This window comes from Panulirus ornatus, chromosome 6 (assembly GCF_036320965.1).
Source record: "Panulirus ornatus isolate Po-2019 chromosome 6, ASM3632096v1, whole genome shotgun sequence".
NCBI classification, from domain to species: domain Eukaryota; kingdom Metazoa; phylum Arthropoda; class Malacostraca; order Decapoda; family Palinuridae; genus Panulirus; species Panulirus ornatus.
The window spans coordinates 9,104,995-9,121,895 of record NC_092229.1 but is presented as its reverse complement, the minus strand read 5'-3'; the positions used below and the strand labels follow the sequence as shown (position 1 = coordinate 9,121,895).

At 37.9% G+C, this 16,901-nt stretch overlaps 1 protein-coding gene across 1 annotated transcript in view; it reads left to right on the top strand.

Annotated features, from left to right (window-relative positions):
- Positions 1 to 16,901, top strand: part of LOC139749053 (probable glutamate receptor) — a 33,959-nt gene that overhangs the window by 11,138 nt on the left and 5,920 nt on the right. The window contains exons 6-11 of the mRNA XM_071662494.1: positions 699 to 795; positions 5,204 to 5,279; positions 5,765 to 5,995; positions 10,104 to 10,321; positions 12,899 to 13,066; positions 14,919 to 14,998. Of these exons, the coding sequence (XP_071518595.1) occupies positions 699 to 795; positions 5,204 to 5,279; positions 5,765 to 5,995; positions 10,104 to 10,321; positions 12,899 to 13,066; positions 14,919 to 14,998 (870 nt within the window). The remainder of the gene's footprint in view (positions 1 to 698; positions 796 to 5,203; positions 5,280 to 5,764; positions 5,996 to 10,103; positions 10,322 to 12,898; positions 13,067 to 14,918; positions 14,999 to 16,901) is intronic.

Genomic DNA, 16,901 nt, shown 5'->3' with positions numbered 1-16,901 from the left:
TGTAAGGCTTACATGAATTTTTAAGAGTTGCATGACAGTAAAGACAGTTTATTGGATAGTGCTATAAGAGTTGAGAACATCTTCCCTGTACTGTACAACTTGATTGTTGCAGTTAGGTAACTACATACTTTTTGCTAGTTATAGATCAGTCTCGATCACATTGCTGATACAAGTTGGTTTAACTGGAAGAGCTATGGAAGGTAAGAAGTCATAATATGGAGTGTGAGAGAAGATCAACAATTACCTTGATTTCAGGTCACCTGATGGTGAAACTGAGTCAGTCAGCGGTTTGATAGTTCGGGAAAGGGTCTCTGTTGTGTGACAATTTCATTTTCTTTTTGCTGCCTCTCTGTTGGAGGAGAGTGATAAAAGTTATGGCTAACAATAATCAAATATTATAAATTATTCCAAGACTGATTTTTTAGATAAGAATCATGTTTTTAATTTGTGTGTGCCACCCAATGCACTGCAAGCTATAGAGTCTATGCTTAGGCTAATTGCAAAACCCTGTCATATGCATGTCACTTTCCCATTCTAAATTTTTAAATTGGTACAATTGTAAGTAATGGAATGGAATATGATGACATTTAATTTTCACTACCAGTGTTTATTACTTAAAAAATGTTCATGATATCCCAATCTTATGTCTTGTGTGATATTACATACAGAAATAACTTTTTGATGTTAAATTTCTTCAGGGTGAAGCTGAGCATCATACCTCCTGAAGAGGCTGAATTTGGAATAGATCAAGGGGATGGCACTTACTCTGGTTTAGTGGGCGCCCTGCAGTCTCTTGTACGTATGACTCTCTCCAAGTAAACATGATTTAGGAAGACAGAAAGACTTATAAAGAGAAAAGCATATGACTCACTGGTAAGAAGAGACTGAGGAAGTTACATGGGTATAAGACATCATTATACAGGGCAGAAAAACAGAGAAAGAAAAAAATAATGTAATACTAACGGACAAGAAGTGACTGAGACACAAAACTTCACATTACTGTATGCAAAGACTGGGTCAAAGTGAGAAATGTTATTACAGTGGGGCAAAGATTGGTAAAACAGGTAGCCAAAATGGTGAGCATTAGCTATGTGAAGTATAAAAATGAGTTAGATACTAAGAATCAAAATTGGTTACAGAAAATGTTCTGATATATACTTAGGCACATCAACAGTAATCTGTAAACAAACTTAAAACTGCACACACATCCACATGAACACATTTGATGATCATGCTTGGGCTGGTGTGTGTGTGTGTGTGTGTGTGTGTGTGTGTGTGTGTGTGTGTGTGTGTGTGTGTGTGTGTGTGTGTGTGTGTGTGTGTGTTCTGTGTGTGTGTGTGTGTGTGTGTGTGTGTGTGTGTGTGTGTGTGTGTGTGTGTATACAAATAGCATTTCTATACACTTTATTTGGAAGGAGGTAAATAAAGTGCATAAGACAAGGGAACAAATGGGAACATCAGTGAAGGGGGCTAATGGGGAGGTGATAACAAGTAGTGGTGATGTGAGAAGGAGATGGAGTGAGTATTTTGAAGGTTTGTTGAATGTGTTTGATGATAGAGTGGCAGATATAGGGTGTTTTGGTTGAGATGGTGTGCAAAGTGAGAGGGTTAGGGAGAATGATTTGGTAAACAGAGAAGAGGTGGTAAAAGCTTTGCTGAAGATGAAAGCTGGCAAGGCAGTGGGTTTGGATGGTATTGCAGTGGAATTTATTAAAAAAAAAGGGGGTGACTATTGTTGACTGGTTGGTAATGTTATTTAATGTATGTATGAATCATGGTGAGGTGCCTGAGGATTGGTGGAATGCTTGCATAGTGCCATTGTACAAAGGCAAAGGGGATAAAAGTGAGTGCTCAAATTACAGAGGTATACGCTTGTTGAGTATTCTGGTAAATTATATGGGAGGGTATTGATTGAGAGGGTGAAGGCATGTACAGAGCATCAGATTGGGGAAGAGCAGTGTGGTTTCAGAAGTGATAGAGGATGTGTGAATCAGGTGTTTGCTTTGAAGAATGTATGTGAGAAATACTCAGAAAAGCAAAAGGATTTCTATGTAGCATCTATGGATCTGGAGAAGGCATATTATAGAGTTGATAGAGATGCTTTGTAGAAGGTATTAAGAATATATGGTGTGGGCGGCAAGTTGTTAGAGGCAGTGAAAAGTTTTTATCGAGGATATAAGACGTGTACGAGTAGGATGAGAGGAAAGTGATTGGTTCTCAGTGACTGCTGGTTTGCGGCAGGGGTGCGTGATGTCTCTATGGTTGTTTAATTTGTTTATGGATGGGGTTGTTAGGGAGGTGAATGCAAGAGTTTTGGAAAGAGGGGCAAGTATGCAGTCTGTTGTGGATGAGAGCGCTTGGGAAGTGAGTCAGTTGTTGTTAGCTAATGATACAGTGCTGGTGGCTGATTCGGGTGAGAAACTGCAGAAGCTGGTGACTGAGTTTGGTAAAGTGTGTGAAAGAAGAAAGCTGAGAGTAAACGTGAATAAGAGCAAGGTTATTAGGTGCAGTAGGGTTGAGGGACAAGTCAACTGGGAAGTAAGTTTGAAAGGAGAAAAATTGGAGGAAGTGAAGTGTTTTAGATATCTGGGAGTGGATTTGGCAGCAGATGGAACCATGGAAGCGGAAGTGAATCATAGGTTGGGGAAGGGGGCGAAAGTCCTGAGAGTGTTGAAAAATGTGTGGAAGTCAAGAACGTTATCTTGGAAAGCGAAAATGGGTATGTTTGAAGGAATAGTGGTTCCAACAATGCTATATGGTTGCGAGGCATGGGCTATAGATAGAGTTGTGCGGAGGAGGGTGGATGTGTTGGAAATGAGATGTTTGAGGACAATATGTGGTGTGATGGGGTTTGATCGAATAAGTAATGAAAGGGTAAGAGATGTGTGGTAATAAAAAGAGTGTGGTTGAGAGAGCAGAAGAGGGTGTTTTGAAATGGTTTGGTCACATGGAGAGGATGAGTGACGAAAGATTGACAAAGAGGATATATGTGTCAGAGGTGGAGGGAACGAGGAGAAGTGGGAGACAAAATTGGAGGTGGAAAGATGGAGTGAAAAAGATTTTGCATCATCGGGGCCTGAACATGCAGGAGGGTGAAAAGCATGCAAGGAATAGAGTGAACTGGAACGATGCAGTATACCAGGGTCAACGTGCTGTCAATGGATTGAACCAGGGCATGTGAAGCATCTGGGGTAAACCATGGAAAGTTTTGTGGGGCCTGGATGTGGAAAGGGAGCTGTGGTTTCGGTGCATTATACATGACAGCTAGAGACTGAGGGTGAACAAATGTGGCCTTTGTTGTCTTTTCCTAGCGCTACCTCACACACATGAAGGGGAGGGGGTTGTCATTTCATGTGTGGCGGGGTGGCGACGGGAATGAATAAGGGCAGACAGTATGAATTATGTACATATGTATATGTCTGTGTGTGTATATAGACGTATACGTTGAGATGCATAGGTATGTATATGTGCATGTGTGGACGTGTATGTATATACATGTGTATGTGGGTGGGTTGGGCCATCCTTTCATTTGTTTCCTTGCGCTACCTCACTAACACGGGAGACAGCAGCAAAGTATAATAAATAAATAAATAAATAATACATAAAAGTTTGAAAGATGAGGCAACACAAGTGTAAAACTCTTTCCCTGTAACACACAAATAGTCATCACAGATAGCCATATGCATGTACTGTACATAAAAGGAGCAGTCAAGTCTAGCTCAGGCTTTGAAGAAGAGACAGAGACTACAGCATCATCAAGCATTTGATACAATTAAGGGGGGTGAGGAGATGGCTTGGGAGGCTTGAAACAAAATTTCTGAAGTTATAAAAAATAATTCAGATGAATTACCAAAAGAAAAAAAAGAAAAAAGCAAGTGACAATATTCTGTAACAAGTGATATTTCACCAGAAAGCACAGTCAAGCATAAAAAGACTTTCTGAAAGACACAGTGTCTTCATCATGGAAGGAAACAATCTTCATTCCAGTTCCAAGGTTGGCAAAGATGCTAAAATACCAGATCTACAGAACAAAAAAAATCTCCCTCATGGGCTGCATTAGGACTTGGGATCAACAATGTATACAACCTATTGCCAGAGCATAATGTGGGGTGAGTTATGAAGGAGGCAAACTATCTCTTGGTTGATATTATAAATGCAATCAAATACACGGATAAGAAAATGTTCAGTAATCTATTCACAAAATTTATATGTATGGTGTATTAGTCCTAACTCTAAGCATGCATTTCAGTTTTGGCCACTTTACTTTAAGAAATATAAAGATCTAATAAAGAGGGTGCAGAGGAAAGAAACAAAAATGGTACCTGAAATATGATATGTAAGATACAGGGAAAAGTTAGATACTATATATTTCCCCACCATGCAAAGGAGTATATGGAATGACTTTATCATAAAGTTTCTAAATTATCATAACAGAGTAGACAGTGGATAGCACTAACAGTGGACAAGTTTTTGAAAGAAAGAGCAACTAGGAGCCAGAGTAAGAAGTACGAAATTTCTTTGAAACATTGTAAGGAAGTATATACAGGGCATGGATTATGGATGGATTAAACAAGTTAATTGACAAAACAGTAAATACAGACAGTACACAGAAGTTTAAAAGGTTATATGATGGAAGAGAAAACTCATGAGATGGGACCTCATGAAAGTAGAGCTCCCTCCCTATACAGTACAAAAAGTTATCAATTATACGCTGTTTCCCGTATCTTTAGTTTCTTGGTGTACTGAATGATTACTTGAACTGGCTCCTGACAGTTGCATGTAATCATTATAAATTTCTAAACAGTCTGAAGCAATCATATTCCATACCATATCTACAAGATACACACAAGAATATCATAAGCTCATTACACTCCTCGTCCCCACCTACTTGTAGGTCAATGGAGGAAAGCATTACAAGGTCATTGTAAAAAGGAAATTAATATGTCTGTGCAAATAGGTTCAATAGCAACATACAACTGGAATATTCATCATGCCTTGTAAAATAGGATTTCATATCTCTTATACCAAGTAATCACTGATCACCTTACTCTACTGAAAATAAAGATAATTCTTTTTCTCAATTAGACCACTTAAAGACCCATATTCTTTTGCCAGATTTTATCATGAAATCTTTACACTTACACAGAAATCAAAAACCTAGACAGTAAACTTAAATTCTGATAAAAAAATATCTCATCCACAGCGAGCTGATGTTGCCCTGGCAGGACTTTCTATGACACACGAACGGTTCATGGTTATGGATTTCTCTGAGCCAGTTGGTGAGTGTTCAGGTTTCACGATATTTTCTTGTACCCTAATCATTTTGATATAAAGCAACACAATTTACCATACCCTTTTTAATTGCAGAATGAATCCAAATAAGACAATACTGACTCTCCCCATTGTACAATACCATTGCATTATCTACCTGCAAGTAGATAATACTAAGGACAAAGATATGCAAATCAATGTTTACATGAGAAACATATCACAATAAGACTTACATATTATTAGTTATTAGTCAACTGAAGGATATGTTCCTGACAGTATCCAGACTACTTAATTCTAACTTAATATTGAATTATGGTACAGTCTGTCATCAGTCAATACTCACTGCTAAATCTGAAACTTTTCTTCGTGGGTTTAACAACAGTGCCTCACAGTAGTATGCATCATTGGTGTATAAATACAAAATGTTAAAATACATGAAAGGTAATAACAGCAGACAATGAATTTGTTTCATTAAATTTGTTTATCTGTATAGCATACACTGGAATGACACTGTATGTTGCAACAAACTCTTCGCTGCATACAATTGGCTGGAATACCTATGTGCTGTCGTTTCACTGGGGGACATGGCTGGCCGTCATACTGTTGCTTGCTGTCATGACCTTTGGCTTCTGGGTCATTGTTCGACATCAGAGAGATGAAGACCCTCATTTTAATCATGGACAAAATATTGCTTTCATCTTCTACTCTTGCCTCGTACAGCAAGGTGAGCATGCTTCATTTCTACATTGCTACATATGTTGATACATGATGAGGGAATTATGAAATTTGTATTCAGTGTTATGTGCAATTAAGCTTGTAGCACCCACATATGCTTTTAATGCACTATATCTTGGTCCACTTTCTACACAGTATACTTTTTTCTTGTGGTTTTGCACAGCAACACCAATCCCCATAGTATAACACACCATAATCTCCCTGATGCTCAGCACTTCTCATTGCACAAGATAACCTTTTCATGCATCTTTCTCATACAATGGTTTCTTCTCTTCAAACTAACTTGCTTTGAGTACAGTAAAATATTAGGTTTCAAATGTTTAACATTTCTTTTATGGTTCATATCACTCCCAACCTCATTTACTCTACTTTCTACTGTGACTGACAATGTAATGTTCTACAAATGAATTATGCTTTGTTTGTTTTCACATAATCTCTATATCTTTCACGCTCATCTAATATCTTATATTCCTCTTCATAACTACTTGTTTCTGTTATGTTGATTTGTCATGTGAACCTATACATCTTAAGACCTGGTATGTCACATACCATGAAAACTGTCAAAGACCCAATCTAAAAGGTTGCTGTCATATGACTGAAAGTCTGATGGAAAAGTTAAAGTTATACATGGTTCAGGAAGATAGTACAGTTACTTCAGAGTATTCCAGATGATTAATTACACTGGTCTGGGATGCCTAAATTACATGGAAAATGTTGTAAATTTTGTTAAGTACATTATGCCTATGAAGCAGTGAAGATTACCTATGGAGTAATGAATAGAGCTTAGCTGTGGATAGTCAATGCTGGTTTCATTGCATTATGACAGCTTAAGACTGGATGTGTGCCAATGAGGCAGTTATTCATGTTCCAGATGCTTACTTACAAAGGTGGGAAAGGCAATTAAATATACAAAAAATAATAGGCATGATTTCTCCTAGGGTGTTTGTTCTTGTATTATGTCTTGTTCACTAGAACCATCATTGGTAGTGTCTTCACTTCTGGCCTCATTCATTCAGAGATACATAAGTTGGCTTTATTTATTCTATGTTTACTGTAACTTGTATGTAGTTCTACAATAATACAAACAATTGAAGGTGTTAAGGATTTTTTGACTAGTGGAAGTAGCTTTACACCAATGCCCTTAATGAACCTGGCAGTTGATGAGCCAAAAGTACAAATAACCAGCCAACAAACTGTATGCTGACTGTGTGGTGCCTTGGTTTTGATTAATCGATGTCACTTCTGTTTATCTTGAAGTGGCTTACAACACGGTGGTTGCTGAGGCTATAAAGAATTCATTTTTTTATGCAAAAAATTCTCCATGTTTCTGGGAATGCATCTGAAAAGCTCATTTTTCAATGAGGGATTTTGATAAGAGTTCATTTGGCTAAAAGAATTTCTTATCCATACAAATGGGGGAAAAAAGATGAAAGGGTTCATACAAAAAGGAGTAAACTTTCTAATCAAAAGGTGAAGAACTCAGGAGAGCATATGTATGATTATTTATAAGTCCAGATGTGAAATTCATGAATTTTTTTCTTCCATTAGTTAATTTCTCCATCATTCCAGCACAATGAATCTGAGAAAGACATAGTCTGTGCCCCTTGCTTCAGGAATCTCTAGGGAGATCCATTATAGAAATATGAATTTCAAGGGTCATTTCTGTGATGTTCACTGTAACACAGACAGTCAAATCAGACTAGTATAGATTGTTCAATCATGAATAGGCATCAGCCAATGATGGTGGAATCAGTACATGATATTGCACACATTATCTTGGTATCAGTTGGTGATTTCCATCGACTTAATACAAATGTCAAGACCAGTTCATCAGCATGCTTTGATACTCATTATGCTATCCAATTAAAGGGAGAAGTCTTTACTTTTTCTTTCCCTACCTCTCTTGCTCTAAGAGCTTTCGAAGCTTACTAAACAATGAAGCTGCTCTATCTCAGAAGAATCATTTTCACTGAATTTTGTCAACATAGTATCCATTGTATCTTGGTTATCAACTGCAACTGTGTTGCTCTGCTGGCAACTCTTTCTGCGTTAAGGCAGTTGAAAAATCTTGGTAAAATGGTAAAATGCTCATTTTCTTTTTAGCCTTGGCAAGGATTGTCTTATGAGAATGGAATATGAGAGTTTAACACTTGTATAATGATGGTAAATGAGCCCATTGGGCCCCACCTGAGAAATAAACCCTCCCTCTGTCCATGGATCTGTATCTGTACTGTGTGCTGTATGGCAGCTCTAAAAAGATCTCCCTCACAGCTCCCTCTGGTCAGATCTTTCAGGCAATAAGTGTGGGATCACTCACCATCATTCCTGGTATACAAGATATCATGCACACATTTGATGTTTTTCTTTTCTTTTTCTTGTAACAAAGTACTTATTCCTTGGATCTTCAGCATGTATAAGCATCTTTTCTTTCATTCTTAGTCTTTATGAGGGTTTTTATTGTTTTTTCAGTGCTTGTATAAAGGTATTTACTGTAAACTTCTACAGCATCAGCCTCCATGGGATGTGGATGCTGCAAATTTTGCAGAAAGTATTCCTCAGTTATTTAAGGAGTATGACAGCTTGCTCCTAATTAGGGCCAAAATAAAACATTTTTGGTAAGTCTGGACAGAAATTAGACAGGCCTCATTTGTAATTGGGTCTATCTTTTACCTGTGCCAACTACAGAACCACTACATACTGAGTGCTTAAAAGATCTTAATACAACAAATTACATGGAACTAGCCCTTGGTTCAGTATACAAAAATGCTATCTTCCTTACTACTAAGAAGAAATCTAAAACAAAAAAGCAGGCTTTTCAAACATTAAAGCTATTCAAAATGACGAGGGCAAAGTCAGGAAAATAAATCTTACCAAAAGATGTTTGGTCAGTCAGTATAGACTTACATGATACTGACTGCCATATTCCAGTTGCCCAAAGGCTTAGGAACTATCTAACAATGTCTTTGCTTTCCACACCTCCTCTGACATTTTTTCATGAGTATCAATATACACTGATCTAATTCCTCTAAGAACTCTATCATTTGGCCTTGTCATAATCAGTCAAAAGTTCCATTTCAGCACAACATTAATTCAGTTACACTACTGTACTTGAAGTAGTAACACCAAGGTAGAACAGAAGATAGCAATGGTAGGGAAAAAAAGTGCATCCATGCTCAACCCAACCTTTCATTTGTATTGTTTGTGTAATCTGTTGTTATGTATGGCATGATTAAATCTTAAGTGATTTATTCTGCTTCAATAACTTCCTTAACATAACCACATCATCTGCATAGTTTTCTTGGTACTGTTGTCAGTAACAGCCCTGTCCCTTAACTTTTCCCAGTTTTCATAATTAACAATTTTACAGTCAAAATTTGGTCCATGTATTCAAACCCTATGAATTCCCCACAATCTTTGTCTAATTCCACTGTCTTTCTTAAATTTTCAAAGCATTGCTCATCAGGGCATCTTTTGAACCACACATTAATTCCTCTTGACTGAAACATTCATTCTTTATTCTTTGCACTTTGTACAATTACTGCATCACCTCTCATCCATCATTAATCATCCTAATTCAAGATACGAAATATTGCATGAAAGCATTTGTACTTAACAAGTAATCCCTTTTTTCTTACAAATCTCACACACTCAATGGATTCATCTGATATTCACCCATTAGTTTGTGATAGGCTAATAACCCTTGTACAAATAACTGATCTTTGAAGTATCTTGATGTTTGCCTGTGTCTCTATAACTTTAGAGTAGCAATTTTTAAGGACATTAATACCTGTTGCATAGGAGTCTGTTCTGGTGATTATTAATAATTCATAAATCATAAAACAATTTTACTAACTTGAAACAGTGATGGGAATAGTTGGGTAAAAGTATTTCAGAAATTTATGTCAAATGGAATTGCATATCAGTCCAAACCTAAAAATAGTGAGTACCGATTATAATTTTGCTAAATTTGCTGAAAGTAATTTTTTGTGCTTTGGCAGATTACTGAATGAAATTTTCATGCATCAGTACAGTTTGCTCAATGTAATTTTTGTGTATTGGAACAGTCTGCTGAAATTAATTCTTTTTTATTCCCTTAGGATCATGGATCCTCCCCACAACTGCTAGAGCTCAAGCTGTTCTGTGGATGTTCTGGTTTTCATCTGTGGTGTTGTATGCCTCATATACGGCACGCCTCACCTCTTTTCTGACTGTATCAAGCATCAAGTTGCCCTTCACTTCTCTTGATCAAGCTCTTGCAACCCCAGGATGGAAAATAGGAGTCCTCAAAGGCACTGCAACAATAAGACTTCTTCAGGTACAGCATTAGAGAAAGCACTAGGTCAGTCATGAATGAACTCTCAAAAAATCATATCATGTGGGTTGATAGCACTTTGTCCAGAAGAGTACATCTGATAGATTATTTTCTGTGGAAGGAGCTCTGGTATTACAATCCATATACTACAGTGAACATTTCTTTGTCCTCACACTTGTTTTCATCGATGTTCTGTCAACGAAAATGTTTCAGAAACTGTACTGGTTGGTTGGTATGTACATTTAAATCAATGCAGTACTGAAGACCAAAGGAAGCATTTTTTTTTTGGCAAATTTCTTTCCTTTAAGTCCAATCATGTGTCTAACATATATACTCTTAATAGTTGTATTATTCATTAATCATAATGCAATACATAATTCTTACATAAAGTAATACCTTGACCTACAGATCACACCTCTTTCATAACTTTTCACTGTTCACTCCTAATTTTCTGACCTTATGACACATGTTGACCTCATGACACACAGTACCCTAATGACACATGTTTACCTCATGATACATGTTATTCGCATAACACATGCTGACCTCATTTCACATGGTGGCCTCATGATACATGCTTTTTATCAAAACAAAAATTTTTAAGATAATTCTTGTTTTCTAAAATGCTACTTAAGGTTCCCAAATTTCATTAAGCCAACACTTGACATGAGAAGCTGTACTGTCATACTTTGCAAGTTTAATTTGTATGGTTGCGACATGAGAAGCTGTACTGTCATACTTTGCAAGTTTAATTTGTATGGTTGCTTTCGTACCCTTAACTATCCCGTTGAAAATTTACACATTACTGGAAAATCTAAAACAATTATGTACTCTTACTTGCGTATTTTCATATGTGTAGATCAGGTATTTGCTTTGAAGAATGTGTGAGAAATAATTAAAAAAGAGATGGATCTGGATCTGGAGAAGGCATATAATAGGATTGATAGAGATGCTTTGTGGAGGGTCTTAAGAGTATACATTGTGGGAGGTAAGCTGCTAGAAGCAGTAAGAAGTTTTTATCATGGGTGTAGTGCAGATGTACGAGTAGGAAGGTCGGTATGCAGCAGGGGTGTGTGATGTCTCCATGGTTGTTTACCTTCTTTATAAATGGGGTGTTTAGGGAGGTAAACGCATGAGTTTTGGATCGAGGGGCAAGTATGCAGTCTGTTGTGGATGAGAGGGCCTGGGAAGTGAGTCAGTTGTTGTTTGCTGATGATACAGCAAAAGTGGCTGATTCGAGTGAGAAACTGCAGAAGTTGGTGACTCAGTTTGGAAAAGTGTGTGCAAGGAGAAAGTTGAGAGTAAATGAGAATAAGAGCAAGATTATTAGATTCAGCAGGGTTTAGGGATAAGTTAATTGGGATATAAGTTTGAATAGAGAAAAATTGGAGGAAGTGAAGTGTCTTAGAACCATGGAAGTGGAAGCGTGTCATACAGTGGGGGAGGGAGTGAAGGTTCTGGGAGCAATGAAGAATGTGTGGAAAGAGAGAACACTTTCTTGGAGTGAAAATGGGTATGTTTGAAGGAATAGTAGTTCCAACAGTATTATATGGTTGAAAGGCATGGGCTATAGATAGGGTTGTATGGAGGAGGGTGGATGTGTTGGAAATGAAATGATTGAGGACATTATGTGGTGTGAGGTGGTTTGATCAAGTAAATAATGAAAGGGTAAGAGATATGTGTGTAATAAAAAGTGTGGTTGAGAGAGCAGAAGAGGGTGTGTTGGAATGGTGTGGACATATGGAGAGAATGAGTGAGGAAAGGTTGACAAAGAGGATATATGTGTCAGAGGTGGAGGGAACAAGGAGAAGCAGGAGACCCAATGGGAGGTAGAAGGATGGAGTGAAAAAAGAATTCATGCAATCGGTGAGAGGCATGCAAGGAATTTAGTAACTTGGAACAATGTGGTATACTGGGGTCAATGTGCTGTCAATGGACTGAAACAGGGCATGTGAAATGTCTGGGATAAACCATAGAAAGGTCTGTGGGGTCTGGATGTGGACAGGGAGATGTGGTTTCCAGTGCATTACACATGACAGCTAAAGACCGAGTGTGAATGAATGTGGCCTTTTTTGTCTGTTTTCCTGGCGCTACTTCATTGCCATGGGGTGATGATGCTGTTTCCTGTGAGGTGGGGTGGTGCCGGTAATGGATGAAGGCAAGTAAGTATGATTATGTACATGTGTTTATATGCATATGCCTGTGTATGTGTATATGTATCTATATATGTTGATATGGATGTATGTATATGTGTGTATATGGGTGTTTATTTTTCTTTGATGAGACTATTCCCATTAATCATCTATGTATTCATTTACCAATTCTCATTTCTCTTTATTTTCTTGAGGAAGGGGTTGGAAGCTCTCCCAACCATCATATAGTGAAGTAACTTAAGCAGTGACTGTTTAATGTGACACTGACAAATAAAATTAAGTTCTTATGAATATGTTAAATTTTTGCACCATCCTTAAAATCTCTGCATCCATTTTCATCACATATCTGACTGACAACTTTTATGTCATTTGCACCATCAACTAAGTTGGAGTTGAACCACTTTCTAATGCTTTTGCTTTTCCTTAGATATCTAAGTACAAGAAGGTTTATGAAGAGATGGTGCGGAACCCAAGTCTCTCCCTAAACAGTAACCAGGAGGCTCTTGATCTTATTCTGACTGACTCGAAATTTGCATATCTTTCTGACAAACTTATCATGAATTATCTACTGAATGGCAACTGTTCAGTGAAAGAGGTTAGTGTAATTTGTATGTCGTAAATAAAAATCTTAATAATTCTTTACTAAATCTATAGCATTTCTGCTTTTCTTGTAATTCAATGACCAACACATTTTAAGTCTCATATCTTATTCTTCTTGCATATATCAAAAACTATTACAGATATGCTAGTCATATCCAGATATCTTTTTCTTCTCTGTGAGACTACCATATCCTTTATGGTGAAACATGATTCTCGAGTGATGATGGGAATTGCAAAGTTTTGTACATAACATGCAAATTTACGTGGAAAAACCTCAGGATTAGGATTACACCTATCATATCTTCTTTGATTATGCGTCTTTGAGAAAATTAAAAGTATTAAGAAGGGCTGGATTTGGAGGGAGGGATCATACATGAATAGGTAAGTGGATGAATAGGAAACAGCATCCCTGGAATTGTAGATACATATAACACATTTCTTTTAACTTAGCTTTTGTAAGGGAAAGCCTACTTTTAGTGTATTGTTATCTAATGCAGAGGAAATTCCCTGCAAGAAGATGATAATGAATGCTCACAACGTACAGATTATGTATGGGTCCTGCAACAAGACATGGCTGCTTTGCTGCACCTTAGTAGCCAATCAGTATTATGAACCATGGTGAAGTCTGCAATACTGACTCCTTTATGAACAGAGTTCTGCCTTACGAGTGCTGATTTATCATAATAATAATAATAATAATAATAATAATAATAATAATAATAGGGGAGAAAGAATACTTCCCATGTATTCCCTGCGTGTTGTAGAAGGCGACTAAAAGGGAAGGGAGTGGGGGGGCTGGAAATCCTCCCCTCTCATTTTTAATTTTCCAAAAGAAGGAACAGAGAAGGGGGCCAAGTGAGGATATTCCCTCAAAGGCTCAGTCTTCTGTTCTTAACACTTCCTCGCTAACGCGGGAGACAGCGACAAAGCAAAATAAAAAAAAAATAAAAATAATAAATAATATCCCTGGGGATATGGGAGAAAGAATACTTCCCACATGGTCAACATTCTACACAGAGAGAATATTTATGCAACATTTACAGATTTAGAAGAGGGCATATGATAGATTATCAGGAAAGCTGCCGAGAAAGTTCTGACTCAATGTGGTTAACAGGGAAGACTTCCAAATGGCATTGAAAGCTTCCACAACAGAAGCAATGGAAGTTTGATGATAAGATAAATGGAAGTATGAATGGTCTGAATAAATGGAGGAGTACTTTAATGTTATTTTATATCACATTTGAAGTTTGGTGTCATTCATGGCTTTGGCATTAAATCTGATGAGACAAAAGTTGTGACACAGTGATGTTTTCCCAACCCATGATAAAAACAAATTGAAAGTTAGATCAGTTGTTGTATACTGATGATGCTCTGCTGTTTGTAATTGAACACATACTTTTTAGTAATATTTTGTTGGTAGCATAACACACATAACACACAAGAGTTTCACACATTTACTCAAAGAGTATCGCTTAGTTTTCTTTCCCACGCACAGAGTCACAGAGTCAATGTGTTAACTACTGGACAGCCTCCAAACTTGTAAAGGCAGTGGGCTAGAACAGCAGGATACCTTTCAAATGTACTGAGATTTAGGCATATTTGGAAACAACTGGCTGGGGAGATTCTACTGGTTGATAATCAGGCCACCACTAAAGCTCATTCACATTACCAGTGGTGTCCACAACACAAATGAAGTGAAATGGATCAAAAAATCCATAAGGCACTAACAAAACCACACTTATGAAAGGTGGCACAAACACTAAAAGTCACATGCCTTACTCTGTGGTTCTGTTATTTCAGGTTCTGACATAAAATGTGCATTTATCCGTTAAATCTTTCCCTGTCAGATCCCGGGCAATCACTTTGCTGGCTTCTATCAACTTGGGCTCAGGAAGCGGCTTCCCTATGCAACTGTTATCAACAGGGAGTAAGTGTCTTGCCTTGTAACATCACTTTGAAAGTATGAAATATTTTTTTTCTGGATCTACAAAGTACAAGAGAAGCACTATGTTGATATGATTTCAGATACAGGATAGTGTACCTAGAACACTAAATCCATTACATATAAATCGATCAAACTATGCAATTCAACAGTAAAGCCTGAAACAAGTCCAAGTGGACACTTTGTGGATTACAAATAACACACACACACACACACACACACACATATAAATATATTCCTATGAGTCCATGGGGAAAATGAAACACGTTAAGTTCCTAAGTGCACTTTCATGTAATAATCACATCATCAGGGGAGACACAAGAGAGAAATATAACAGTCAGTTGATATACAACAAGGAGACAGAGCTAGGATGCCATTTGGTAAACATGCGATTGTCCAAGACATTCCATGATGTGATTATTACACGAAAGTGCAATTAGGAACTTATCGTGTTTCATTTTCCCCGTGGACTCATATGAATATACTTGATCACGCGCAAAAGTGAGATCCTTTCCTATATATATCCTATATATATTTCCTATATATATGTGGGTGGGTTGGGCCATTCTTTTGTCTGTTTCCTTGCCCTACCTCGCTGACGCAGGAGACAGCGACAAAGCAAAATAAAAAAAAAAAAAAATATATATATATATATATATATATATATATATATATATATATATATTTTTTTTTTGCTTTGTCGCTGTCTCCCGCGTTTGCGAGGTAGCGCAAGGAAACAGACGAAAGAAATGGCTCAACCCACCCCCATACACATGTATATACACACGTCCACACATGCAAATATACATACCTACACAGCTTTCCATGGTTTACCCCAGACACTTCACATGCCTTGATTCAATCCACTGACAGCACGTCAACCCCGGTATACCACATCGCTCCAATTCACTCTATTCCTTGCCCTCCTTTCACCCTCCTGCATGTTCAGGCCCCGATCACACAAAATCTTTTTCACTCCATCTTTCCACCTCCAATTTGGTCTCCCTCTTCTCCTCGTTCCCTCCACCTCCGACACATATATTCTCTTGGTCAATCTTTCCTCACTCATTCTCTCCATGTGCCCGAACCATTTCAAAACACCCTCTTCTGCTCTCTCAACCACGCTCTTTTTATTTCCACACATCTCTCTTACCCTTACGTTACTTACTCGATCAAACCACCTCACACCACATATTGTCCTCAAACATCTCATTTCCAGCACATCCATCCTCCTGCGCACAACTCTATCCATAGCGCACGTCTCGCAACCATACAACATTGTTGGAACCACTATTCCTTCAAACATACCCATTTTTGCTTTCCGAGATAATGTTCTCGACTTCCACACATTCTTCAAGGCTCCCAGAATTTTCGCCCCCTCCCCCACCCTATGATCCACTTCCGCTTCCATGGTTCCATCCGCTGCCAGATCCACTCCCAGATATCTAAAACACTTCACTTCCTCCAGTTTTTCTCCATTCAAACTCACCTCCCAATTGACTTGACCCTCAACCCTACTGTACCTAATAACCTTGCTCTTATTCACATTTACTCTTAACTTTCTTCTTTCACACACTTTACCAAACTCAGTCACCAGCTTCTGCAGTTTCTCACATGAATCAGCCACCAGCGCTGTATCATCAGCGAACAACAACTGACTCACTTCCCAAGCTCTCTCATCCCCAACAGACTTCATACTTGCCCCTCTTTCCAAAACTCTTGCATTCACCTCCCTAACAACCCCATCCATAAACAAATTAAACAACCATGGAGACATCATACACCCCTGCCGCAAACCTACATTCACTGAGAACCAATCACTTTCCTCTCTTCCTACACGTACACATGCCTTACATCCTCGATAAAAACTTTTCACTGCTTCTAACAA